The 27819-nt window shown below is 47.8% G+C and overlaps 1 protein-coding gene across 1 annotated transcript in view; it reads right to left on the bottom strand.

Moving 5' to 3' along the window:
• The window catches only part of LOC142581334 (uncharacterized), a 54867-nt gene extending 27941 nt beyond the window's left edge, over window positions 1-26926 (bottom strand). Inside the window, exons 1-2 of the mRNA XM_075691203.1 lie at window positions 26756-26926; window positions 24435-24563 (exon numbers count right to left, since the gene is read on the bottom strand). Coding sequence (XP_075547318.1) covers window positions 24435-24563; window positions 26756-26793 — 167 coding nt within the window. The 5' untranslated portion in view covers window positions 26794-26926. The remainder of the gene's footprint in view (window positions 1-24434; window positions 24564-26755) is intronic.
• Between the last annotated feature and the right edge of the window lie 893 nt (window positions 26927-27819).

The raw sequence follows: 27819 nt of genomic DNA, 5'->3' as shown, positions 1-27819 counted from the left end.
TGCCGTTCGTCCTTCCGTTGCTCTCTTTCCGACCAGGGACTAAACACTTACTCTCCAAAATTTGCACACGGCACGCACATCCATGCAGTTACTCCCTTGAGAGACGAAAGCGCCCTTTTTGGGACTAACTGCGCAGTTACTCCCGTTTTCCCCGGAATTCTTCTTAGAGTGTAGTCATCGCCTCACATGGCACATCGCATTGTGGCAGAAGTATTAAACTTGAATTGGATTATGGGGCTGTACGTGCCAAAACCACAATCAGATTATGGGGCACGCCGTCGAAATGCGGCTGCCGCGGTTGGGATCAAATCCACGGCCTCTAGCAATGCCATAGCTGCAAAGCTAACGGGGTGGACACAGAAGTGTTGATTTGACGGTCGACTGCTTCCGTAGTGTCGTCTGGACCTTGCGGTGCGCTTTAATTAATGCGGCTCTGCTTCTGCACGCCCTACGTAGTTTGTCCGCTTGAGATATATGCATGGTGTTTATTTTTCATATATGCATGGTGTTTATTTTTCAGAAATAGCAGCAACGTACTGTACCGTACCTTGATCTTAAGCTTATCCAGTTTCCCCGCAACCGCTGTCGTATAGTAGTATAAAGAAAGCAGGAAGCAGTATAGAGTAGATTGGGTTTCCTTGCCTTCTCACGTCAGCTCCCCTTCCCCCTCCCTTATATGGGAACTGCCTCTTATCCTCCCTCCTTTCTACAGTTCTATCTACGTCTCCGCTGGACTCGCACCTTAGTAGAAAGGAAAGCGCTGCAGTTTCTGCAATGCTTCTGAGGGGAGTCACGGATAATTACAGCTGTCAAGAGGTGAATGTGGCGATGGCCAGGGAGCTCCAGAGGGCATTGTGCACATTCGACGCGGTGGAGTGAAAACGAGTTTCTAGCGTCGCCTTTACTCTCTCACTCGCTCCTGTCATGTATGCACACGCTGTGACCCCCCCCCCCCCGACGAAGTGTGCTTGACAGCAGCAGGAGCAGCAATGGGGTGTCAGAGCTGCAGAGCTTCCTTCGACTTTCCCAGTGCAGCAGCAGTGGGAAAGTCGAAGGAAGAGGCAAAGAAAGCTTCGCTCTAAAATGAAATAACACTGGACAAGTAGCATTTTCTTTTGTTTTATAATGCAATACAATGATGTTTTTATAACGAGTGGTTGAGTACTAGTGTGTGTGTGTGTCTGTGGCAACGTTTATTTTAATGAAGTCCGGAGGCTCGACTTCTTAAGCCAAGGTGGGCCGCTCCCACGTTGGCTCAGGCCAAGCCTTTCAGCGACATCATGGGCCCTCTGGACGGCCCTTAGTTGGTCTTGAAACAATGGGCTTTGAATCCCTTTTCCCACTGTGTCCATTCTTCAACGAGGTTGGGTAGAGTCGCGGGACACCACGCCAGCATATGTCTGATTCCAATGATGCCATTACAATCGTTGCATTCCATCTCCCTCTCTGGATATATTTTATTAATGTAGTAAGGCGTGGGATTTGTACCTGTTTGCAATAAGCGAAGTGAGACTGCCTGACCCCTGTTCAGTTTTGAATGTGGCAATGGGAATTGCCTGCGTCCTAAATAGTAATGTTCGGTTATGTCATTGTAAGTTATTAAATGATCTCTAGATTCCCTGGCTTGATGGTGAACGGCTCGGTTGTGACTGTCACGGTTAGCAAGTCCTCGTGCCAAGTCATGAGCAACTTCATTGAGGGTTACCTGAGTCTCGTCCACTTTCCCCATATGCGCAGGAAACCATCGGATTTCAGTTCTCATAATCCCAATGTTTTCAAAAAGTTTAGCTGCAACTCCAGCTACGTAGCCTTTATCAAAACACATTATAGCAGATTTCGAATCACTGTAAATGCAGGCTCACTTTTTACTCCTGATTGCTAGAGCGATTGCCGCTTGTACCGCCACCATGGGGTCCTTGGTAAAAATAGTGATAGCGTCTTGCACCTTCCCTTGGTAATTTGATACAATGACCGTATATGCTTCTTTACCTTTTACCCAGGCAGCATCAACTATAGCGGCCAGTTGGCTCTGCTGCTCTATTTCCTGCAAAAGTGCTTTAGAACTTGTCTTTCTCCTTTTGATGTTATATTCGGGATGCATGTTTTCTGGGGAGAGGGTTGGTTCTGATCTTGTTCCTTACTTCAGTCCTTAATTCTACTTCAGCCTTTATTGGGCTCCTTCATCTACTCAGTTCTACACCTATTGTCTGTAATATGTTCCTACCAGTCCGTGTTTTTGTTAGCCTTTCGTGTTGCACTAGCTGTTGGGCCTCCGCGATTTCTTCCATTGTGTTGTGCACCCCTAGACTCATGAGTTTGTCGGTTGCAGCGCTCTTCGGTGTCCCTAGAGCTACTTTAACAAGCTTCCTGAGCATCGCGTTAAGTTTGTCAAGTTCTGCCTGCTTCCATTTGAATAATCCAGCCACATAAGTGAAGTGAGAGAGAGCAAAGTAGTGTATTAGCCTCAAAGCGCTGTCTTCTCCTAAGCCCTTTGTCTATTGGTAATTATCTTTAGTAAGCTAATGACTTCATCTGTTTTATTCGATATATGTTGTATTGTTCTTTAGTTAGCATTGTTTCCTTCTATGTGATAACCAAGAACCTTGATTTTTTCAACTAGCCTGATTGCGGATCCTTCATGAGTGTATAGGCGCACTCTTGCCTCACCTTCCGGAATGTAACCTCTTGGTTTACGACCGTTTCTGAGACGTTTAATGACAAAGAGTTCTGATTTGGTTAAGTACTAGTGACATAATTTAAATCAGGAGTGCCTTCGTCACCGGGCAAGTGCTTGAATGTCCCAGGGGAGCCTGTAATCATGTACTGCATTTACCTCAATTTCTCGATTATTAAGACTTTGTTCGCAATAATATTGACGCCTTAAGCCTGTTTTACATACAAGCGATTTTGACGAGATGGTCATTTGAGGGATCTCCCCACGTTTGTGCGCAGGCGCGAGTAAAAGTGGGCGCGAGAGAGAAAATCTGGGGGCTTTTGTTCCTTGAATATATGACTCTGCCTAGGCACTACGGAGGAGGTTTCTTGTGTTGTATGTGTTTGACCCTAGGTGTAACGGCATTGTGGAGTGGGCTCAAGTTTGTTTACGCTCGGACGCAGGCTGCCGGCTTGGTGAGGCAGCGGGCACGGACGCCCGATTTGGCGACCGCTTTGTCGGACAGACTGTCTCGCACCTGCGGCGCTCGTGCTAGGTCAATCGTGCCGGATCATAGCTTTCTTGCGCCCTACAGCGATGTACCTTGAAAACAACATCGCAGATGTTTCCGTGGGAGCAGTAGGAACCGCAGTAGAGGCCGGGCCGCATATATTGAAAGTCAGAGCGCCTTAGAAACCGCGCTTGAACGCAAGTGGCTGAAAGGCCGCCGGTGACGCTCGATGCCCCTGCTACCGCTATGAGAATACGTCGCTCTACCCTAACGCCTCTCGCTCTAACCTAACCTGACGTTAACGTAACGTGGCCAAGACGCAAAGCCAATAATCCTCACGGCGTGACATCAGGCAGTACCGTTCAGCCGCGGTTGCTAAGGCGCTGTACGTTTACTTCACTCAAAAGGGCCCACTCAAAAATGCTTCTGAAAAGACATAGACAGCAACATACAGAAATCCTGCCAAGAGCGAAGATACTGCACCAGGAAAGCAGGCCGGGCCTCTATACTGCGGCGCCTACTGCTCCCCCGGAAAAATCAGTGGTTTTTTTATGGTAGAGAGAGAGAGAGAGATGCAAATGAGAGAAAGGCAGAAAGGTTAACCAGAGTTAAAGCCTCCGGTTCGCTCCCCTGCACTAGGGGCAGGGGAAGTAAAGACGGAAAGAAGAGCGGGGACAAAAAGAAAGGCGTGAAAAAAAAGGGACGAGATCATTATAGTCTTTCTAATAGGCCACTGCTATGTAGAAAGGTAAACAAAGCCTTGACCGACTTCCGGTGCGGCGACAGTTCATGTCGGCATTCCAAGACTGTCTGCTCGTAGAGTGGCCTGTCGTCAAGGCGGGCCAACACCATCGCTAGGGGCAGCCGCTGCGAGCTGTATCGAGAACAGTGGCACAGTACGTGTTCTATAGTCTCCTCGCTGCCGCATGTGACTGCAAGCCGCGCTATCGTCCATACCGACTCGGAAGGCGAGAGATCTTGCGTAAGCGACACCAAGCCACAGTCGGCAAAGTACTGCTGTCTCGAGTCGAGAGACTCCAGATGGGGGTCGAAGTCGAAGAGACGGGTCCAGTCGGTGCAGACATGTGTGCTTCAAGCTTGGTGTGTTCCATAAAGATCTTATGGCTTCATTTGCAAGCACACGAATTTTCATTTCTGCGTCTGTTCTTGAGAATGGTATGGAGTCTTGCAAGCCCTCCTCATGTGCAGGTCGTGCTGCTGCATCGGCATGTTCATTGCCCATTATGCCACAGTGGCTTGGAATCCACTGTAACGTTATGTCGTGTCCTTGCTCAATGGTGAAGCAGCAGTCTAATTTCTAGAACTAGTTGTTCGTGGGGTCCGCGGCGTAAGGTAGAAACCAAACAATGAAGAGCAGCCTTGGAGTCACTGAACACGCTCCATTTATTGGGCAGTTACGAAGTGCACAACGAAAAGCAGCAAGTTCCGCGGTAGTCGATGTAGTCTGGTGAGATAGTCGAATCTTTACGGTAGAGGTTTTTGCAGGAAATATCACCGGTCCTGCAGACCCATTCACCGTGGTTGAAGCGTCAGTATAAATATATGATCATCATACCTTGCTGGTAAAGCAGCGCACTGACACGGACACAGAGAAAACAAAAAAGACGACACTCGCTGCTCACTGACGTCGTCTTGTGTGTCTTCTTTGTGCCCGTGTCAGTTCGCTGCTTCACCAGCAAGGTATGATGATCAATCACCAACTATCCCAACTTTCCACATTATATATATGATGATACTCGTATGTCTCGTACAGCAAGAGCACTGAAAGTTGCTTGAGTGTTGGAGATGAGAGTTGCGCTTTTGCCCGTATTCTTGGTGCCATTATAGTCGAGAGAGAGTAAAACATCTTTATTAATAATATTTGAATGGCGAGAGCAGTGTGGGAGGAACCCTCAGTCCAGGGTCCCTAAGATGATTCCGGCGATGTTTCGAGCCCGTTGTATCACAGCTCGGAGGATCTCGAAAGGTCCGTCGCGGAGGGCATCGTCCCACAGCTGTTTGTGGCGTAGGGGGTAAAGGAGAGTTGGCAAGGGAGGAAAGAGGTTTGCAGTGCACTCAATCGTGACGTGGAAGGTTGTGGGCGAGCTGCCACAGCCAGGGCAACGATCTGCATAACAGGGTGGGTAGAATTTATTGAGAGAGACAAGATTTGGAAAAGTTGCGGTTTGTAACTGGCGTAATGCCACTGCTTCCTCCCGCGAGAAGGACGGCGGTGGTGCGGCGTGGGTGCGACGAATGCGTGTATAATGACGGAGTATGTCTGTGTAACGGAGCAAGGGATCCCCCCACTCTGAACTAGTCGCCTCACCACGCCGAGTCGCCCGGGCAACCGTATGTGCGCGTTCGTTACCCGACAGCGAGGTATGACCAGGGGTCCAGAGTAAGTGGATGCGGGGAGATGTGGTTGGTGTATTTTGCGGGATCTGTTTGAGAATTTGGTGCGCCGCTCTCGGGATGCCATGTCCTGAACGCCCGGCATGCCTGTTGCGAGTCCGTCAATATATACACTTCCTCAGGAACACGGATGGCGTATCGAATTGCAAGAGCAACACCGAGAATTTCTCCGTAAGCAGCATTTGTTCCGCGCATTGCAGCAGAGTCTCTCAGGGATTCGGTGCCATCCAAAACTACCGAGGTATAGCCCTCTTGAGTGCGTGGTATGTCCGTGTATAAAGCATGTGTTTCCGGGATGTTTGCAAGCATGCGGCCAATGTATCGTACACGGGCTTTGCGCCGCCCTTTGTCATGCTCGGGGTGCATATTACGTGGCAATGGATGAATACTTAGTGCTTGGCGTATCGCTGACGACAAGATCGTTGGACGGGTTTCAGGCTCACGGGGTGGGACAGAGTATCCTAGCCGTGTGAGAAGATGGCGGCCAGTAGGAGTGAGTAGGAGGCGCTGGCGATGGCTAACCCAATATGCCTCTAGCAGCTCGCCTAGTGTGTTACGTGTCCCTAAGTTAAGGAGACAGCGTGTGGAAGTATAATTCGGGAGGCCATGGGCCAGCTTCGTCGCTTTGCGAATCATTGCGTCTATGCGAAGTTGTTGCGCTTGGGTCAACCGCTGAAATGGGAGATGGTATGTAAGGCGGCTGATCACGCATGCCTCCACCAAGCGCAGCAGGTCCTCTTCTCGAAGGCCCGAGCGCCTGTTGGAGACCCTCCGGATCATGGCCAGAATATGCTCAGTCTGTCTGGATAGAAGGGAAACAGTGTAGTTTGACGTGCCATCTGCTTGGACGTGTAGGCCGAGGATACGAGCACGATTAACCTGTGGTATCGGTGTGCCATCCACGTGCACAGTGATAGGGGGAGTAGAGGAACGGCTCCGGGGACGAATGATTATGAGCTCCGACTTTTCCGGAGCGCATCTTAAGCCGCATTTTCTCGCGTACTCGGAAACTGTATCGACTGCTTGCTGCAGTCGGTCTTGGATGGCTCCGTCGCAACCGTGTGTCGACAAGATAGTAATGTCGCCCGCGTAAATAGCGTGGGCGACATCAGGGATCTGGTCGAGTAGCCGGGGGAGCCCTGCGAGCGCGATATTGAATAGAGTAGAGGAAAGAACTGAGCCCTGGGGTGTCCCACGTCCTACAAGGCGAATCGTACCGGATCGATGCGGTCCCATTCCTACGGTGGCTGTGCGATCTCGAAGAAATGCGCGGATATAGTTGTACATACGAATTCCACAGTGTGAATGTGTAACATTGCGAAGGATGAGGTCATGTTCAACATTATCGAATGCCCCTTTTAGGTCTAAGGCGATGAGTGCTCTCGTTTGGGCGGACGACGGAGGTCCTATGACTTCCTCCCGCAATTGTAAACGCACATCTTTGGCAGGCAGATGAGCCCGATATCCGAATTGAGAGTTAGAAAAGAATTATTTTTCTTCGAGGAAGGGCTGCAGACGGCCGCAAGAGTACATGCTCCATGAGCTTACCAATGCAGGATGTTAGGGAGATGGGTCGTAAGTTTTCAACCTTAACAGGCTTGCCCGGTTTGGGGATCAGTGTGATGTCGGCGTGTCGCCATGCTTGGGGAAGCATGCCCTTGCGCCAGCAATCACTGAAGATATGGGTGAGGTGGTTAATATCCGCGTCACTGAGGTTACGAAGGGTGGCGAAGCGGATGTGGTCGGCTCCCGGTGCCGTGTTGCGGCGTAGGTCTTGTAAGACCACCCGCACCTCGTCAGATGTGATGTCTGCATCGAGCAATTCGTTCGTCTCGCCTACATAAGGATAGTCAGGGTACTGCGGCGGCGGGCCTGAGTGTATGAAATGCTTCTCTAGCTCTCTGAGGAGTGTCGAGACATCGTCCCTGTACTCGTGCATTAGGATGTGCAGCTGTTGAAATGTTTTTCCCTTTGTTGTGGTGGGATCTGTGAGTGAGGGAAGAATCGACCACGTTTTTGCTGTGCTCAATGTGCCTGAGAGGCGATCGCAAAATCCTCACCAGTTATTCATCGCAAGGATCTCTGCATACTCCTGAGATTCCCGTGTAATTTGATCTATACGTTTCCTAAGTTAGCGGTTGAGGCGTTGTCGTTTCCATCGTCGTGTCAACCCTCTGCGGGCGTTCCAAATATGAAGTAAATGCGGGTCTATGTCTGGTGTCTCGGTTGTGGTGTGCAGTGTGCTCGTGGTGGCCTCTAGATCTTGTGCGAGAGAGTCAAGCCAGCGTTCGTACCCTTGGCGCTCAGGTGGGTACTGGTGACGTTCCCTGAATTTCGCCCAATCCGTTATACGCACATATCGCTCGGGCCTGCGCGCACCCCGTAATGACAAGGTGGTCGCCACAATGTAGTGGTCACTACCAAGACGCTCCTCTAAAGGCCCGTGCGCAACAACTGGGCGAGTATTGCGCACGAAGGTAAGGCCAGGGCAGGTGTCACGAGATACGCTGTTGCCTATCCGAGTGGGGTGCTCTGGGTCGGTAAGCACTGTGTATCTCATGTTACAGATGGCATTCCATACGCGGGCCCCCTTAGCCTGCGATTTAACGTAATCCCATGCAGTATGCGGAGCGTTAAAGTCGCCGGCCACCACACAAACCCGTCCAAACCTACCAAATTCTGTTAGTAGGTGCTGAAAACAGTGCGTTCGCGAACGGGGGGAACTGTATGCATTGAGTATAAACAGACTCTCGCTGCGTTTACCTTGCGTAATTATTTCCAATATTTGGTGAGGAATGTCAATGTTAGTGGTATGCATGCGACATGTAACATGTTTCGAAACTAAGACTCCCACAAGAGGAGAGACACCCGAGAGCGTGCTGTAGCCGGATAAAGAAGGGGTGCAATTGACTTCCTGTAAGAGGATGACATCGGGAGGGTTCGTGGATGTGGCGATATACTGCTGTAGGGAACCTCGTTTTCGGCGGAATCCCCTACAATTCCACTGCCACACCACTAATTGCTCCGCGTTACGCGGCGCCATCATCATCGCGAGAGGAAGCAGGCGGTCGTGCATAGGGATGCGGGCGCCGGGTGCCCACATTTGAAGGTTGCGGCCGAGAGCCTTGGTCGGAAAGCGCGCTTTCGTTGTTACCGCTAAGCTCAGGAACTTGCATGCGTGCGAAAGTGCACTCTATACATGATTTCACTTGCTCCGTAATCCCTATTTGAAGGGCCTCCATTTGGCGTTCTATCCTGTCCAGAGCCGCCTGCATACTAGTGCTCATGTCTGCCACCAGCACGTCCATTTGTTTTTGTAGGTGCTCACAGCGCGCCTCCATGTCACGACGTAGGCGGGCTATTTCTATTAGAGGATCGGGATTTGATAACGAATTGGTAATAGGGGAAGGGGTAGGGAGAGATTTACGGGGCGGAGCGAGCTGTGGGGGACCCTCCGCCCGACCTACCTCCCGAGGCGCCTCCATTGCTGTTTTCTTCTCCGGAGTCCACTGCACCCCTGAAGGGACCAGGGTCACCTTGGCTGGGGCGTTGGTCTGCAGGGCCTTCTTGTAGGGTTGTTTGGAAGATGGGGAAAGAGGGCGCTTCTCTGGGAGACGCACCGATGCCTCGCGGGATCGGGACCGAGACTTGGAGCGGGTCCGGAACTTGCGACGGGATCTCGATTGGGTCTCCGACCGGTCTTGTCTGGTCTCCTTCGTTGGGGCGCGCGACGTTCGGGTCTCCGCCGTATCTGTGGTTGTGGTAGGGTCGCTGGAGGGTTGGCGTTCACGCTGCTCTTTCTCGAGAGCTTTCCGCACCCAAGCTTTGTTCAGTGTCTGCCTAGCACGCCGCGGGCAGTTTGGATCCGCTGTAGGGTGGGTCCTGCCACAGGATCTGCAGTGTGGGGTGCACGGATGTGACGGGGTGGGGTTGTCAGTCCCGCACGTCGCGCAAATGAGCACGTGCGACGTAGGACAGTAATCAGCCCAATGGCCGAGCTTGTGACATATCTTGCAGACCAGTTGGCGGGGTCGATGGGGGTAGCAGCGGAGTTCTGCACCATAGAAATGCACGTAGCGAGGAACTTTAAGTCCTTCAAATGTTACCAACGCAACGTTGGTTTGACCCATCATTCGTGCTTGAAGTATTTAAGTTCCAGGAGCCAAAAGCTCATCCACTAGCTTGGAAGACGGTGTACCGGGCAAAAGACCAGGAACAATTCCCTTGCATGAGTTGTCTGGGGCCGCAAAATATGTTGTGATGGGAGAGACCCGCTGACCAAGGTTCAGCTCCCTCACCTTGTACAATGCGTCGGCTACGTGTGACTGGGGTGTGCTGATCATTGCCAAGTTCTGCTGAGGCCGCCGTCGGAATATGATGTCCTGACGATCGTCGGTGGTCAAGCCGGCTGCACTCCATAGAGCACTGGCGAGTTCCGGGCGCGTCCACTTATCGAGGCAAAGTCCTCCGTGAGGCCGCAGAATTATCTTTTCGTCGTGCAAAGGAAGTTGAGGCAGGTTCTGATTCCGACTGCGCTTGCGTACGGTAGGCTGGGAGGCGTCCGGAATGCCCAAGATGTTGTCGGAGGGTTGCGTCTTAGCGTGCGTTTGACGGATGCGTCGCTTATGTATGGCTGTCTTCCAACAGCCACCTTTGTCGTCGTCAGTTTTGTCGTCGTAAATGTTCGGGGTAGCATCGTCCTCCATCCTTTTCCCAATCGGAGTGTCTGCCTCTCGTTGTTGGGAGGGAAAATTGGCGACGATGGGATCGGCGGTCACTCCCGCGGTATCCACCTCGGGCGTCTTTCCGTCGCCGATTGCGTCTTCTGCTCGTTGGAAAATGACGTTGGGGTAGATAAATGCTCCATCGAAACAGAGCGGTGAATTGGCCGAAGGCCCTTTGCACGCCCGTTTAAAACATGGGCCTCGGAAGAGCTAGTCGCTTGGCGCTCTTGGTTCATGGTGTAGAAAACACGCCAAGGCAGCTATGGCCCCGGCAGGGGCAGCCGCGTTGGAACTCATTATAATCGAACTTTTGCTTGAGCCAAGCACCATAGCAGAAATGGAACTCTCGCTGGAGCTGTATAATCTGATGGAAGGTATGCACCATAGGACAGGATTGTCTGACAAAAGGAGGCACGTGGTTGATTCTCTGGCAGTGAGGCTAGATGATGGGCAGGGGCTCGAGCAAGGTGTCTTACGTGTGCCCTGAGCGCTTTCATGACTATATGAGTCTTGGCTGAGTAGTCGTGTGCAATCGCAATTGTTTCAGCTGTTGCCGTGCATCGCGGCAATCCAAAACACACTCGAAGTGCCTGGGCCTGGACGCTTTCGAGTGTACGGATATTCGTTCTGCAGGTGTTTGTCATCACGGGCAAGTCGTATCGCAAATGCCTGAGAAAGAGCGTCCTGTATAGTTGCGTCTTTGCATGTACTGACGTACTCCAGGCTTTTCCTCCAAGAAAGTTGAACACATTAAAAACATCCGTCAGGCGCTTCTTCAGGTAGGCCACATGAGGACTCCAGCAGAGGTCACGATCGAATATTATGCCTAAGAATCGGTGCGTCCTGACACAAGGTATACTTTGACCGTCGATAGAGACATCGAATGATCTTTTGGCTTTTGGTTTAAGGTAGAGCGTCGTAAAGGGCAAGACAGGTTTAATCCGGCATGACTGACTCAGCACTAGCGCCGCAGGCGCGAGAAAGTCTGTCCGACGTACTTCCAGACACAGCGATCACCAAATGGGGCGTCCGTGCCCACCTGCCTCACCGCGCGGGCAGCCAGCGTCGGAGCGTACTCGACCGAGCCTAGGAACAAACACGTACCAAACGCGCAAAGAAAGTTCTCCGCCGTAGTGCCTATAAGGCAACCTACAGCGATAGATATTCAAGGAGCAAAAGCCCCCGATTTTCTCTCTCATACCCGCTCGTACTCGCGCCTGCGCACAAACGTCGGGTGATCCCTCGAATGACCGTCTCGTGCGGTGATTTTGGGCCAGAAACGGCGCGGCGCCCATCGCGTGAGCAAGCCCACCAAGCCTCCTTTGCGAATACCAGTTTTCCGAGCGGCGCGCGCCGCTGCGATCACGATCGAAACATTTGTAAATGCTTGATTCGGAGGTTATTTAAGGTGCCCTACTACATTGTAATTATATTTGCGATTCAAGCAATAATAAAAAAGTTCACTAATTAAAAGCAATTAACTAATTAATACTTTGAGATGAAAAAATACTGGATCTAAGTACATACGACTGCCGGTACTATGCAGTCGGTACGATAGCTCTTGGGTTCTAAAAAAATCTTGGTCCAACTAATTATAGGATACCCTGTATATATATGTATAGGGGGTTTCTTCAAAGTTCAGCACGCAGGACCCGACATAACATATGCAGGAAAGAGACGATGACAAACTTTTCGGAAGTAAGACGTGTTAACGTTTTCGACTGGTCCACCGGCTGATAACGTTAAGTAAACACGTCTTCCAAAAACTTTGTCGTGTGTGTGTGTGATAAAGAAAAATGGCTATGGATCTCGTTTTCGTGGAGCAGAACGAAATATTTAGCACACGTACGAAAAAGTGTCTTTAGTAACATTTCGGCCGTGGCGCGGCCTTGTTCAGAGTATATGCCATGTAGCCATGTAACTTGCGCCAAACTTTAAAAATATGTAAGTTGTTGCGGCTAGGGTGGCGTTCAGGACACGGAATCCATCAAGCCGATCGACTACGACGTTGTAGAAAATGAAGGAAAATGTGCACGGTTTATCAGCTTAGTTACACGGCTCCAGTGCGGAAGCCCACTCCATGCAGGAGCAAGTTAAACGTCTCAGTTCACATCAGGACCCTCTGTCCTCACTCTCGGAAGGTATCTGCTTTTAATCCCGTTGTCTTCCCTATGCGAGTCGTCTAGCGAATCTGAAGACTCTCCAGCAGCAAATCACCGTCGTCGACTTCGTTGCAATACCATGCCCATGCTATTCATAACCCGCAGTAACTCCGCCTCGAAGAAACTGGTTTGGAACTTGTGGAAGAAAGAAGTCATCCGGCGACGCCTGGTTCGTTGCTCGTTGCCCACGCCGCGCTGACGTCTGGTTAGGAGGTGCGGTGGTTTGACACGTGGCAAACGTTCAATTAACACCCTTGGTGGTGTTGAGACGTAACAAAGTCCACGTAGGCAGTGTCGTTTGTCGACACTTGGAGCAAGTCGGACTATTTTTTGTATTTCGCATAATTACATGATTAGGTGTTAATTATTCAACTTCTCAAATATTATATTCGGAGCAAAAGTGTCAATGACAGAATTGCAGACCATCCTGAAAAATTCTTGATCCAGCTTTCTGTTGCTCAATCCGTGCAGCATAAATGTTCTTCAACGCGTCTCCGAAACTCGAGATTCTCCGACATTTAGCACTAGGTGCGCGCGAAGACAGCCACCAACCATCTCGGCTCGCCCCATTTTTGCACTCGCCGGAGATTAGCTCTAAGAGAGAGTGCGCACGGCCGGCCTATAGGAGAAGACGCGTGCTTTATCATGGTACCGGGCGCTCACTTCCCCACCCCTCGACTTTTGCGTGCTTTCCCACGTGACCTCCGATATTGGGCCCGCAAAGAGCCGCCATCCTTTCTGACTCACCTTCGCACAGTTCCCATCGCATCTACAGCATACAGTTAGCGGGGCGCGATAGCATCTGATCGCACCTAGACTATACGGAACATCACGGCGACGCCGACGGCGAAAATCGCCTGGATATAATTCTTGTCGCAATAAATTTACCATAGAAAGCTGGAAGGTTGGATAAGAATTCGTGATTTCAAAATGCAGGGGCAAAAAACATAAACACATGAGAGACAAAAAACACACCATAGGGTTTATGTTGTCTTTTTCGTCTTTGTTATGTCCGTGTATTTACGTCTGCCTTTTAAAATGAAGTCATCAACCTGCTCGCCGCTAAAATGCCTTCAGAAATTGACCCCAGTTACAATTTATTGTGTCTTGGTCACGGCGGCGCCGCATTTCGATGGGGGCGAAATGAAAAAACGACCTTGTATAACGTGCATTGGGTAAAAAAAACTACGACGTTCCTCATAAGCATATCGTAATTTTGATACGTAAACCACAAAATTTCATTAAAGTTTATTTTGCGTTAGGTTCTTTAACATGCTCATGTCGGTGGTCTTGCAAAATTATTCATGGCGTTCTTTTTAATGCGCCATCATTACCATACACACATATACGACAGGTTTATATCATGGATCCGGGACCTCTAAGAGGTGCGGCGTAATGCCAACGCATATACAGTTCTTTTTTCGTAAAATATATGTTAGCGTAGCGAACGCAGCATTCTTGCAGAGCAGTTTGTTGGGGAGGCGGACGTATTTTGCCGCTTATAACGTGAGTTTCAGAAGAGCAGTTAGAAAACATATTTTAAATAACTATTTTAGTGTCTTAAGGGCAGTTTATTAATCGAAATTGAGAGGTAGTTACATTCTAATGCACCTATTTTTTAAAAGAAATCTCGGAAAGTTTACCTAATTCGAGATAATTTTAAAAAATCCGAGGACACCTTAGCACTTATTACTTGTGAATACGAAGGAATTAATGTCCGATTGAACGCCACTGAGCGGTCCTTCGAGTTCTGAACTCCTCGCGGGCAAGCGAGCGTGTTGAGACGCTTGGCCAACGCCTCCTAGATATATCACAAGGCCGGTGCACTTCCACCCAAATGCCCTGTCCCCTCACGCAACACCTAGCGCGGCAGCAGGTGTTCCCGTTCGCCCGCTCTGCTCCGCCGAGGCGCGCACGGGATGTGGCGTCGCAGCCAATGGGAATTTAGGTGCCGTTTTGCTGCTACAGACGCCGGTATTTTCGCTCGATGGGCCATTTGATGCTTTTGCATCAATAATCGAATTCCAGCGCTCAATCCAGGCAGTATCAAAACCGAGCGCGCTCCGCTGCTCGCCAGACGGAAACGCCGCGTGACAAAGTGTGTGACGAAGTTAGAATTACGACACTTCGCGGCTCATACTGATACGCACCGGCACGTGCCGGTAATACTTGCCAGGCAAAACGCGCCCTACAGTACTCGCCGCGACCGGCCGCGACGTTCAGTTTCAGACTTCGTCGAGCTTTTCGTCATGGAGTGTGTCCGTCTGATATGATAGCGAGGTCGCCTTTTCTGCGCTCCCATGCAGTGCGCTCGATTTCGGTGTTGCCTGAATTGAGCGTTGAAATTCGGCGATGAATATATCCAATTAGGTGCTTCGGGTGCCCTCTGGAGGACCCAGGCAGTCAAAATTAATGCGGAGACTCCACTACGGCGTCACTAATAGCCTGTGGGTTGAGTTTGGGACGTTAACACGATAGCTTAATTTGGAATGCAAAAATCAAGTCGTTGAACGAGCCCTGTAAAGTGGCACGCTGATAATCAGCTTCAAATATAACTCCATCTGCAGGGGTTTCTTTGAGAACTGTCTCACGTGGCGTAAAATCCATACCCTAGATGTGGTGCCACGACTTTCTCCACCAAGATGCGAATTCTAAGCCATGCATCATGACCGCGGTGCGGAGCGACGCGCACGGTAGCCTGCATTTGTGTGTGCTGAAGACTCCGACGCCGACCTCTTGTGTTCGCTACGGAGACGTTTTATTGACAGGCAATTAAGACAGAGAGGTCAACCTGAGCAGGTGCGCTCTACAGGCTGCTACTCTACACTGGGAAAGAGCGAAGGGGAGCGAAAGCGTTTGGGATGGATAATGATAACTAGTGAGACGGCATGGAGACGGGAAGGTACACGTGCACGGTGCGCAGCAGCCTTCATGTGGTGTTCAGCGCGACCAAAACGCTGAAATTGTCCTCGTCCACCTTTTTCTGGGCGATGAAAACTAGCCAAATTTCAATTAAACATAATTCCCCCTATGTTTCCTCTCCCATCACTGTCTGTTTTCTTCACATGGCTGCAACAAACAAAAAATCGAGCCCATCATATCACCTTATTTTTCTTGCTTGTAGCCAAACTTAAATTAACTCATCCGGGCCAAGGCGAAGGTGATTGCATGGCTCCGTTGGCTCTTCTGTAATCGTCACCGCCACACTCATTGTTATCAACGTCGACTCATTTTTAAGTTTACTGAAGGAGGAAGGCCTCCTCAAGCGATCACAAATTACATAGGGCTGTGTTGCGTCTACCTTCTATGCAGTAAACGGCATCATAGAACAGGACGGACAAGAAAAAAGATACTGCTACGATCAAGAGGTGCCCTGTGATCGTCCCCGTGTCCTTTTCTTGCCCGTCGTGCTCTCTGGCGCCGTTTGCCGCTATAATGAACCGACTAGCCCAACAATGCGTCTTGTTCATTATGACTGCAAATTTCCTATTTTTTTCACAACACCTAATTATCTACCGACCTCGGATGCGTTTCCCTTCTCTTGGAACCTAACACTATTACTCTAACACTGCGAGGTTACTCTAATAGTGATCTAATACTGTTATTCTGATAGATAACCTGCTCTACATTACTTGCCTACCTCCCCACCTCTACCTCTTAATTTCAACTGGAACACCAGCTACACCCGTTTGTCGTCTCTTCCTGCCTCTTAACGTTACAGTAACTAACCACTTTTTGTTCCGTCGTTCGTTGCACGGTCCTCAGTTTCTTAACTGTTTTCCTATAAGTTCAAGCGCTATAGTTTAGCTCTCATGGAATGCACCCATTATTTACTTTTTTTTTTCAACGTTAACGGTAAGTTGTCGTTCGTCGCTTGAGAATGCATGCCGTGTGCGCTCCAATCTTTTTTCGCATGGAAAATTTCTCGTGATCCGGGTCCCCTGCTACTTGATCAAGATAAGTACACTCCTGCACGCTCACTGATTAACACCAACTCTTGTTCTCTCGCCAGGCTATTGAAAGTAACCTTAGCCTTTTCCGCATTTGTCCACAAATCTATCCTTTATCTTTGCTGGTTCAAGTATTGCAATAAATGCCGCCAGTATACCTCGCTCGCCGTGGGCAGTTATTATTACACGTCACCGGCAATGCGCGATATGCAACTGTCCCGTTTTTCAACAGGCGTTCTGGAAAATAAAATATGCATTCAAATGAGTCTACAATGTGTGAAATCTGGTGTAACGGATGGTCTCAATTTTTCTGAAGCGTTAGACGAAGTTCCAAGTGGACTTTATTGTTTTCTCTGGCGAACCTATATCTATGACCGAAATTACACGTTTTTGGACGCTTACAATCATTGAGGAGAAGCCACAACACAAGTTGTAAATGTATGAAGAATGGCCGCAATAACACTTTCCTGCAAGGATATTATTGCTGAGGAGAAGCCGCAGCAGGGGTTGTAGGGATTCAAAGGTAGACTCAATAACCGGATTTGAGCTAGGGCACATGGCACAAATCTGGTTGCTTATTCGGTTGCCTATCCGCATTGCGCACATGTCACTGCATATCCAAGCCAGGTCGTTTTGACATATGAGCGCAATTTAGAGGTCATTACATGTTTTAGAGCTTTGCCGACCGTGCTTACGAATTCATGTTCTGGAAATTACTGTTTAACATGCATATTTCTGGCTATTTTTACAGCGGAGCTGTATATGGCTAGTCGATTCGTCCGCCCGTCCGTCTGTCGCGTGTACGCCGAAAACTCCTCCGGCGCAACCCCATGTGCATGCACGAAAAAGAAAAAGAAGAAGAAAGAGAGAGACGCGCGATTGGCTGCGCCAGTAGTGACATCGTTGCTATCCGTCGCTGCCGAGCGCGCGCGCAGCAGTTTCTCTTCGGTTCCGAAATTGGTAGGTCACACATCACACGTACACCTGAGGAGCAGGCAACTTTCGATCAGCAACGCCGCGAGCAGAACCGGGATCGAGTTCGTCTACACTGTGCCGATGCTGCAGCCCAGGCACAAGAACAGGCTCGTGCAGCCGAGCGCAAGCAGCAACTGCGTACCGAGGATCCGGCAGCCTACCCAGCCGTAGTTTAATGAAGCGTCGCGATCAGCTCGGTGATAAACACCGGGGCCGCACGTTTTAGCTTGACTGGTTAACCATCTGTAAGGAGTGCTTGGGCGGTACTTTTTTTGGTAAACGGTCAGACGCCTTAGTGTGTCCACATTCCGTGTGTTCTCAGATGAGAGAGTCGCAAACATGCTCTACTCGTGTTAAATGGCTCACTATTTCTCGTCATTGCAAACGCGAGCACTACAGGGAGCTATTTAGGAGCGTGAAAGCATGTTTTGCAGTTAAAAATCTTAAAAAACAGACGGCCTTTCTGTATATTGCTTTACATCGGCTCAAGCTGCCAAGAACTAAGATACTGCCTTATTTTTCTGTCCTTTTCACTTCCAATAGAAGTGCGTGTAGGCTGGCTGGAATAGCATGCATCTCACAGTAAGCCAAATCGTTATTTCCTACGCGACGATCGCACCGTGCACGCATAGTACAACAACTGCACTCGCAATTTAAGCATTTAGAATGCTGCCGTGCATATTTACCGACTAACAAAAATTACAATTTACTAAAAGAAGGAAATGGAGGGGGTGCGGAGGATGCTTTTACATTAAGAGACTACGTAGAGAAAATAAGTTTTTTTCTGGCGTCTTCTGCTGCGCTGTACATGAGATTTGCTGCGGTTCTATGCGAAATATGTAGTTCAACTTACATGTGCGAGAACGTTTGAACCAAACTGCGGAATTTCAGAGCAAGCATTGCTATCTGCGCAACAGAAATGAATGCCAAGAATTGCTAAACTTGTATTTATTGCAGTTTGTAAGCGGACCGAGTTACGTGTGGCTGAGGAAGTCATTATTTTGATACTGCACATTTTCGCAGCGATGCCATCAGCGTTGTTATAAGCCGTTGTTGTGGTAACAACCTTCCACCCCCTTAATGATTGTCATCATGAAGTTATGCCAACGATAATGCACAATAATTGCAATGCTTACTTGGCGATGAAAAGTTACATTCTTGAATCTCGCCGTCTAAGTTTCATAGATGTAATTTAAATTGAAGGCCCCTCCAATTCCTCGATCCTTAACAGGACCCCCACAGTGACTACATGCCACAGTTCCTGAGCACATATTCATAATCGTGCAGGCATCGCTGCTAAAGTTTTCTGAAAATTACTTGCGCGAAACAGCGCGAGTCTCAGCGCAAGTAATAATGCGTTCGCTATCGCTGTCAATGCTTCGCGCTTTGGGCAAAACAACCGCGACATTTTTCTAAAGACGTCTGCACGTTTTCAAATCAGTCATGTATAGGTTGCCTAAGTATTCCTCTCAGTAGCTATCAGCAAAATTTATCTAACTGGCGTTCAGTTTCTTGCTGATCCACAGTGTTGAAAATTAGCAGATACAGAACTTTCCCTTCTGTTGTAGTTGTCGGATTAAAGTTACATCAGTTGTAACAAGCTTGTTTCTTCCTTTGTTCTTACTTAGGCGCGTAACCCAAATCTATAGAGGCCCAAGCTTGCCATTACATGTGTCCGCTTAATTTATCTAGCACCCGTTCGCTTTTAGTGGGAGTGGCAGGCCTCTTCCAGATCCTCTCACTGTTTTAGAATATGTCGTTATCCTTTGCAGCGCAAGTTTTGAATAACGCCGTTGTTCATTTCCTTCTAACGGCTACAAAGTTGTTCAATATTCTTATAATCACTGCACAGCTCTCCAAGCATATCGTTTAAGTTTTCGTACCTGTTGCACTTCATATTACGCCTTGAACAGGCAGGTGTGGATATTAAACTCATATTACTTGCCAGAGTTCTAGCGTTCCCATTTTTTTCGGAGGCAGGGGCGGGTGTTCGGTCATGTGGAAGCCGAACTGTGCGTGCAGTGAGGGAGGCACACAAAATAAATCAGTAATTGTTGTGAGCAAAATTTGGAAGTTTATTTACGCATCTTTGACCATTACTTCGTACAAAAAAGAATTTCCTTGTAACATTCTCCTCTGTTCCTTGTTACGGCCGGTAATTGGGGCTACTTGGTACCGGCTCATACGAGCCGGTACGATCGGAACTTAAAAGTTCTATCCTCATTGCAGCGCACGTGTCTTATCATGCGAACTAACTTCACGAAATTTCAGAAATACTAAAGGTCTTCATATATTTTTGCCACGACGAACGCAGAGGAGTGTTGAAAATTGGGCGAGAAGACACGGGGGCGTGTTAATGTAGCCTGTCGTGTAAAAGAGAGGATGATCCCGACCGCAGATTCTTTTTGAGTTATGCCCACAAGATGGCGCAAAAAGACTTTGTCCTTAGCTGCAATCACCCCAGTTGCTATAGCATTCTGATATTCAGTTCTTGACGACTAACTCTATCGCTGAGTCAGGTCATAGCAACTTGATATAATGACTGGTGCAAATCTTCCGTAATTGCGTAGGAAAGCACGTTGTTAAGAAATAAGAGGAACTACATTGCATCTTCACGGCGAGTTTGATGCCGCATATATCAAAACCGCCGTCTTTCTGGAAAGTTATTCCAAGTGGGTACGCCTTGAAAGCTCACCGGCTACAATTCGTAAATTGTCACATTTGGCGCAAAGAAATTAATTAAGAGGGTAAACAGTGAGTTTTTGTTCATTAGTTGAATATATGTTTCAATTTCTCGTGCAAGTAATGTCCGCCTCCCCGAATAACCCAGTTCAATGACTGGAATTATGTCTGCAACAGGCGATTTCTTAAAAATTTCGGAATACAAAAATGATCACTTCCTGTATGGTTGAATATTCCATACTAATTCCATACTGCTCATTCATATTCCAACTTTGGCTTGTCTTCTGCATACCAATTTTTTAGCAGTCAGAAAAGGTACGCGGTTGTATCTTGTGCTGTAGCCAAGGCCATGGGTAATGTGATTAGTAATGCTGTGTATGCGAGTAGGCTGACCGGGATTATTACATGAAGTACCCAAGGTACATATGTGAAGTCACGGTGGACATTGCAGAGCTCCTTACTGTATATGACTCATCTGAGAGTGTCTCCGATAAAAAGTTATGTTTAATAATATTGGGACTTACTAACCTTCTGTAATGTCATGGGGGGAAAACACTGTACCTGAAGTTACGTGTGTGTTACAAGGTTGTCATCATTTCTAAAATAAAGTGGCTGTATATAAGTCAATCTTTCTCAGACATAGATTTCTCCTGGGTACCACCGCCGGACCCTTATATTTCTAAATATGTCCCGATGTCGTATACGGTGGGTCGCGGAACAAAAGACCGTTTCTAAAGAAAGAGCCATCACAGCTTGACGACAATGCCCGGTGCGTTGGCGCGAGTCGTCATCTGTGATAATGATAAGAGCGGCAGCCCGTCGTCCAAGACTAACTTGTCACTCCCCGGTTTCTTTTCTCAAGGACGCGACTAACTCGCAGAAAGGGCGATTCCAATACGACCTGATGCTTGCGGCCTTTCGGGTGGTGGGACGAGCAGGATGAGTGCGTTCTTTGTGTTTATTTCTGGCGCATGACTTCGAAAGGCTTAGACCATAGAGAACGCTCGGACACCGAAAGTTTTTCACAGTCACTTCGGTGGCTGCACAGAAATCGCGGACTATCAGATCGCTTTGAGCACACAGGCTCTGAAACAAGAAACATTTACGAGGAAGGGGCTCCCATAATACCCATGGCGAGAAATTTATCCGCAAATTGCACCTTATTATCCCGATGTGTTGATGAGCCACACTCTGCTACCTGCATTCAGTATTATGACATAAAATATAGTTTGTGCTGTGAGTAGCCTATACGTAATACAGTAAATTGAAGTCAGAGTCACATCAACTATCATAGATCATAAATTGCAAAAAAGGAAACTGAAACTGTACTTCACAATACTCGCAAGGTAAACGTCGATGCGTGCGATTCATTGCAATTTCTTATCTGTTCAAGTGCGCAAATATGATGTTTAGATGATACTACAGTTTCACCTGCCATGGTGGCGTTGTGGCTATGACGCTACTAAGCCCGAGGTCGCGGGATGGAATCCCGACCGCAGCGGCCGCATCTCGATGGGGGCGAAATGCAAAGAAACGCCCGTACATTGGCTGCACAGTAAAGTCTTTGCTCACCTTCTGTCTCTCTCTCCCTGGTCATGCACATTTTTTTTTCGTCATATATATGGTCGAAACAAAACTAAGTCGATTTGTGAATCATTTCAACGTTAAACTGGTTTCTCCACATCTAGGGAAAATGCAGTGGGCACTTGAGAATGTACTATTTCACAAATGTTTGTTCGCATGAACTTTCTGGCAATATGCATGAAATGAAAATGTCAAATATATTGTCCAGCTTTGTCTATTCGCGGCGCAATTCATATACTGCGTTTATAAAACAACGCACATATTTTAAATTATTTTAACGCATGAGTCCAAAAATAAATAAGCAATTTATTTTCAGAGATAATCAGCAGTTGCCATGTAAGTTTCAAAAGCTGGTTCAACAGGTATTCATTTCAGTAATGAGGACGAGCGACTTTCATGCACCGACAAATAAGCGGCTGAGAGTGATAAGTGGTTGGTTAATTTGGAAGCGAAAACTTTGAGTTTAACTTTGTAGTGTATAACTATGTTGCTTTAAAGAATTCACACGTTGTATGCAGCGTCGTAAGTGACCATCCCTCATTCAATAAACACTTATTACAATTAAGTAATTAATTCATTCATTCATTTACGCCATAAGGGCTGTAATGCCTTACAGAAGGCAGGGGGTTAAGCAGGCTAAGAAAATAATGCAATGAGTAAAATGTAACTTTCTAATCACACGATCTTACTTGATGGTAAATGGGAAAAAAATTCAGTGCGCACCAGGAAGACAGCTTTACACTTATGCAGTATTGTCTGCTATTGCAAAAATTTTAAATGGAACGTAGTCAGTAATTAACAAATTCAGGTTACACAACGTACTCTAGTTAATGTTCTGTGAAACTAGCGATTATTAGTATTGTTTAGTATTTCTGTGTGAAGGCGATTCCATTGAAGGAATGTGCGAGGCAGAAAAGAGCGTATAAAGGATAATGTGACTAAATTTGATGCCTACTGTTTAAAGGCGATAAATACAATGCCATATATATTTCGATGTAGATATCACTTAAGAGGTGGAAGTTCAAGGTTAGTTCTATTTACGGGTGAAGTAGCGATTCGATCATAAGTTCAACATATAAATCGAGTGGAGCAATTTGCAGAAATTCTAATTAGGTAATAAGATCAATGGAATTGACCTTATTTCGGAATATTCTAATTTTGTCCGTGTTTTAGTTTTCTATAGTAGTTACTTGAGAGAAGATGGTGCATTATAAAAGTAGCGGAGCAAATAAACCAAAATTCGATTTGAATTGTTAGTAATGTCGATATAGGTTGACCAGCTGAGATTAGTGGTCATACGAACGCGTAACTGCTCATATTAATGTGCAGGCTCTAACGCATTCTTGTTAAGTGAGTACGTTGAAGAAGAATTGTTTTGAATGAGGAGTTGTTCGGATGATGTGGCTGTTACGTCTGGCGTGTCGCAAGGCTTCGTGTTGGGGCCGCTCCTCTTGTTTTAGAGCGCAGCTCTAAGCGCGCATCCCTGCCTCGAACGTCGGCGGCGGCGTAACGGAGCGAACGAGCACAACGAAAGATGAAAGAGCGAACGCGGAGTGGGAGATGTCTGTCACTTTAGCATACGCCAAAGAGGATGAAGGCGAAAGCCTGCGCGCTCACGGGACATTCATTGCATTACTTGACATTCTCACTCGAATGCGTTGTTACTTCCTATTACTTGTTGTTTCTCACCAAAGGTCGTTGGTTCGACTCCGACCAATGGTGGTGGGTTCAACCATCAATTTTGGTGCCATTGAATTTTGGTCCCAACAAAGGTCGTGGGTTGGTTTGCATTTATAGGTTGGTCTGCGTATAAATGACCATAATTTTAGTTGTGAACCTGCATTACATGCACTGAAAAGATAATAAGCATTGCTTACCATAGAGCCAGTCCAGCCATATTCTGATAGGATCTGCTGATTAGAGATATTAATTATTATTGAAAATTGCTCTCTTCAATAGACCCTACTGGTGACATAATTCAATAACAGTGTGCAAAGCATATGACGGGTCGTTTCGTCTGTATGAATTTTTAACCTTTTCTGGCGCCGCCTTTTAAGTGACACAATGTAGTACATGCTCTACTATTGGGTACATTATTAGCTGGTGTCTCCGCTCAGAACCGAAGAAAATACGCGAACCACGAAAAGAGTTGGAGCAAGAGCAGCACGCACACAATCGAGATACGCCTGCAAGATCAAAAGTATTCTAAAATAAAATGAAAAAAACTGACGGGCGAGTGTGACTGTGTAAGAGATGGGGTGGAGCATGCAAAGTAGCTGCTAATTTCATATGCTACAACAACGCGCTGCGTGTATAAAAGGCAACTCTCCATTGCTACGGTGAACTAACAATTTAAGACAACACAGAAGTTCACTCAGCTAAATTTTATTGTAAACAAAACAACAACGGAGCCCTTATGGGCCGAAAAACACAAAAGGAGGAACATTAGAACAGATGCAATTGCTAGTGCGTGTTTCGGTGCTTTGATTTGCGTTGCGGTGTTACTGACGGGACATGGAAGGCCCTGACGGAGCCCAAAATTATTTTCGAATGAAGGGGAGGGGGAGGCGAAGGCACGCGCTTGACCTGAGGAGAAGCGGGGGGGGGGGGGGGAGGAGGGGTATAAGCGGATATTGTCCCACGTCGTTTTATGCCAGGTATCCGGCCTGGTACACAAAAATTTCAAGAGGGGGGGCGGAGGCACATGCCTGCACGGTGGGCTCCACATCCCCCTCCTGGCTACGCCCCTGATGGACACAGTTATCAATGCACACTCACGAGAGGTTTGCGAGGCTGGGGCCCTTTCTCAGCGAAGCGTCAGGACCCTTTGGGTAGGGCCAGAACACGGACAGCTGGTACATGATATCCTCACCATCGTCTTCTGCCGACAGGGACTCGTCGCTGCGGCTGCGAGATGCAACAAGCGAGTTAGACAAGAGTCGCACGCATGAAACTTGGTCTAGAAAGAAAGGAGGGAGAAAAAAAAAAGGCAGGGACAAGTTGCAGACTGGCCAAAGCAAACGAATGATGGTTGGTCAAATTAGCAGCGAAGTCAACATTTCGAGTCACTTAATGCTGCCCATAAAGAATGTGGAATGACGAGCCAAGTCGCAAGTTTTAAGCGCGGAGTATTATAAGTGTTGTGTGTACTGTTTGTGACAGTCTGGAAAATTGTTCACCATCGGAACTCACAATAACAATTGAGGACGGACGCTAAATGCTGCTAGTGCACTACTTTGTTTCCTGCTCTCCATGGGCCCACAAGTGACAGGATATGATGGAATCTTTCATTTTTGGTGATAATATACGGTGCCCAATTTCATTCTTCCCATTTCTTTCTCTTTGTATACTTGTACCATATTTCGCTTTCACGCGCGCAAGGTAATGAACCGCTAACTGACCTCAGTGCCTTTCCGCTCTCTCTCGCTGTCTTTGGTAAGTTTAAACAGGTGCGACTTAACGTGAGAAATGTATATTTTATCTTCAAGATGTACTGAACAAATAGCGCACCCCTACAGATCCTGATACGTCAAGCTCATTTCCTTTTCTTTAAATGTCTTCGCGATGTTGATTCTTACGCTCTGCACGTAGGAAGCGTAGCAATTTCGTAAGCACAAGAAATGGTTGTGAAAACTTCGTGAAGCACTTGAAACAGTTGTTTCAAGGTAAATTAGGACATGTAATCGCAGTTCGCAGCATGCACGTGCACCTGTAAGCACGAACATAACTTTGAAGTCAGGACAGCGGCACGCGTAAATGTTATACTCGGGCGCTAAAGGACGAGGCAAGCGCCTTTCTTCTAAGCGCACCTGCAGCATCGCGAAAAAGGGATGGTCGTTACGAAAACAGAGAAATATGAAAGTCAGTTTCCGTCAATCCCAAGCGTTCATTCTTGTTCACCATTAGAAAACCGCGAAAATTTCGCTCAGCGTTTCACGTAGGCAAAAAGAAAGAAGGAAAAAAAAGAAGAGCGTCAGGGTGAGACAGTCCGGCAATCGAGCGACCGCAACTAGAGCTCATCTGATTTTTTTGGTTACAGTAGCGGATTTCGAATAACTGTGTCTCGAGCAATGTTATTTATTTATTTATTTATTTATTTATTTATTTATTTATTTATTTATTTATTTATTTATTTATTTATTTATGCTCTTACAGGCCTACGCACACTTGCACTGTAAGAGGTTCATCCTGCGATATATATTTTTCATGTTATATTGTAGGGCAGAGGAGAAGGTTGGGGCGCTTCGCTGCTGTCATTCTTGAGATGGACTAAAGTCTGCGTTTATGAAAGCTCGCAGGGCTCTTGGGTCATAAAATTTGTTGTGTTTCCAGAAGTTTGTGGTCGCATGTAGTTTGTTGTTGCCGATGCGTAGATGTTGAGGGTTACGCTACACCTAACGTTCGCCGTGTGGGTTCACACTGGATCATTTGGGTAATTAGTAAAGAAATCAGCCAAGTTGTCACTCCTGGAGAACGCCAATCACCAATATCACCTGCACCACAGAACGCGCTTGCTAAGTCACTGTTGTCTCGTCCTCCGGTTTTCTCACTCCAGCTGACTTTCAGTGACTGACACATTGCTTACATAAAGTAGCCACGATGAGCACTAGCTAGATCTTTCCACGATCAGCTAGGTTCTTGCTGCGTCAGTGTTATGTTGTAGGCTTCATGAGCGGCATTGTTTCGCCTCTAAAGCAGAACCTCAAGCAGTCAATGTTGAAGCATTTACGAAGCACCTCGCAGCAGTTTCGAAACGTTGAAAGCAAAAAAAAAAAGCCGTTTGTTTTATTTGCTTTCTGTCTTGAGATGTGTTGCTTCTAATTCATTCAGGTAAACACAGTGCTTTTGGAACAACACAGGCTACCTGTCAACTCCTGGCAGGGGCGTGTTCAGCCGCAGACAAACCACTGTGACAAGTGCACGACCAGGGCTCCTCTGCGAATGCTCGCGATTAAAAAAAAAATGAGAGCCGAGTGGAGTGTACGTGCTCGCCCCGCCCTCGCCCCACCGAGACGCACTAGATGAGCGCACCGCCCGATGAACCCTTTCCGCCCTTGTTCGCGAAAGCATTCCGCGGCCTCTCCTTCGCGCGGACGTACCTTAGGCTGTCGCCTTCTGAATATTCGCTCGATGACATGTCCGGCCGACTGCGTCTTCCTGTTTACGTTGTCGCAGCAGCTAATGATTTATCTCGTGCAGTGGCGGCGAACCGAGACTGCCATGGCAACCACGCAGCAGCCATCTTGAGGACAGACCGAGCCGCGACAGTGTTTTTCACTCACGTGTCGCAGAATGGGAGGACTCCCCATCGGGTCGCGCATTCGCTCGAAGATGTACTCGCTCCCTAAAGTCGAAGCAGACCGCAGCGCCATCTGCCGTTGGCTTGAAATCCCACATACATCAGAGCTATTCGGAGCGGCGTCGATGGGCGCGAAATGCTATAGACGGTGTTCTATTCGTAAAGTGGCTGGATCGCCTGCTTGTGTCAATTGTTTCGTGACCGTTTCACTCTATTAAAATTGGAGCACCGACCGTTCATTTACACTAGCCGCAATGTCTTGTCCAGTAACTGATGCCCTCAAGGAAGTATCTGAAAACATGGAAGAGCACCCACAGAAGGGTGGACGTGTGCACCACGATGCATAATAGAAAACAATGTTAAAATGCGGAGTGTTGCGTCTTTGTTCAATTCTTTTCATTTTACAATTTTTGAAATCGCGAGAAGCCCGTATTGTCCTTTGACGGACAAGAGATGGCGCTGGATCTCGCGAAATCCAGCGGAATAAAGCAACCCACGGGCCAACTTTTGCAGAGCGCAGTTCTGAGAGAGCTTTCGCGACTCGTCAAGATTTTACGGCTACGATACTGTGTGCGCATTTAGCGGAGCGTTATGCGTTTCTAACTGCGTGCCGTGTTTCAGAATGCATACCATTGGACGAGACTACGGTTTTATTTTTCACCTTTTTTTTATTTCTCACAACCCAGAAATACGAAACTGCTTGCTACCACGCGGACCTCGTTCACTAGCGCCTTTGCCGCGGCGCGATCGATTTGCAGGCCGCTTTTCTTTTTCTCTGTCGCTCATCGTTCGGCGGCGGCGCCACTGCGCGGAGTAAGCTGCTTCAACGCATCATATTGGCGCTTTTTTTTAATATCAGGTCAA

Source organism: Dermacentor variabilis, chromosome 1 (genome assembly GCF_050947875.1).
Source record: "Dermacentor variabilis isolate Ectoservices chromosome 1, ASM5094787v1, whole genome shotgun sequence".
Lineage (NCBI taxonomy): Eukaryota > Metazoa > Arthropoda > Arachnida > Ixodida > Ixodidae > Dermacentor > Dermacentor variabilis.
The sequence above is the reverse complement of the archived record's forward strand: the minus strand, read 5'-3'. Positions and strand labels throughout refer to the sequence as shown.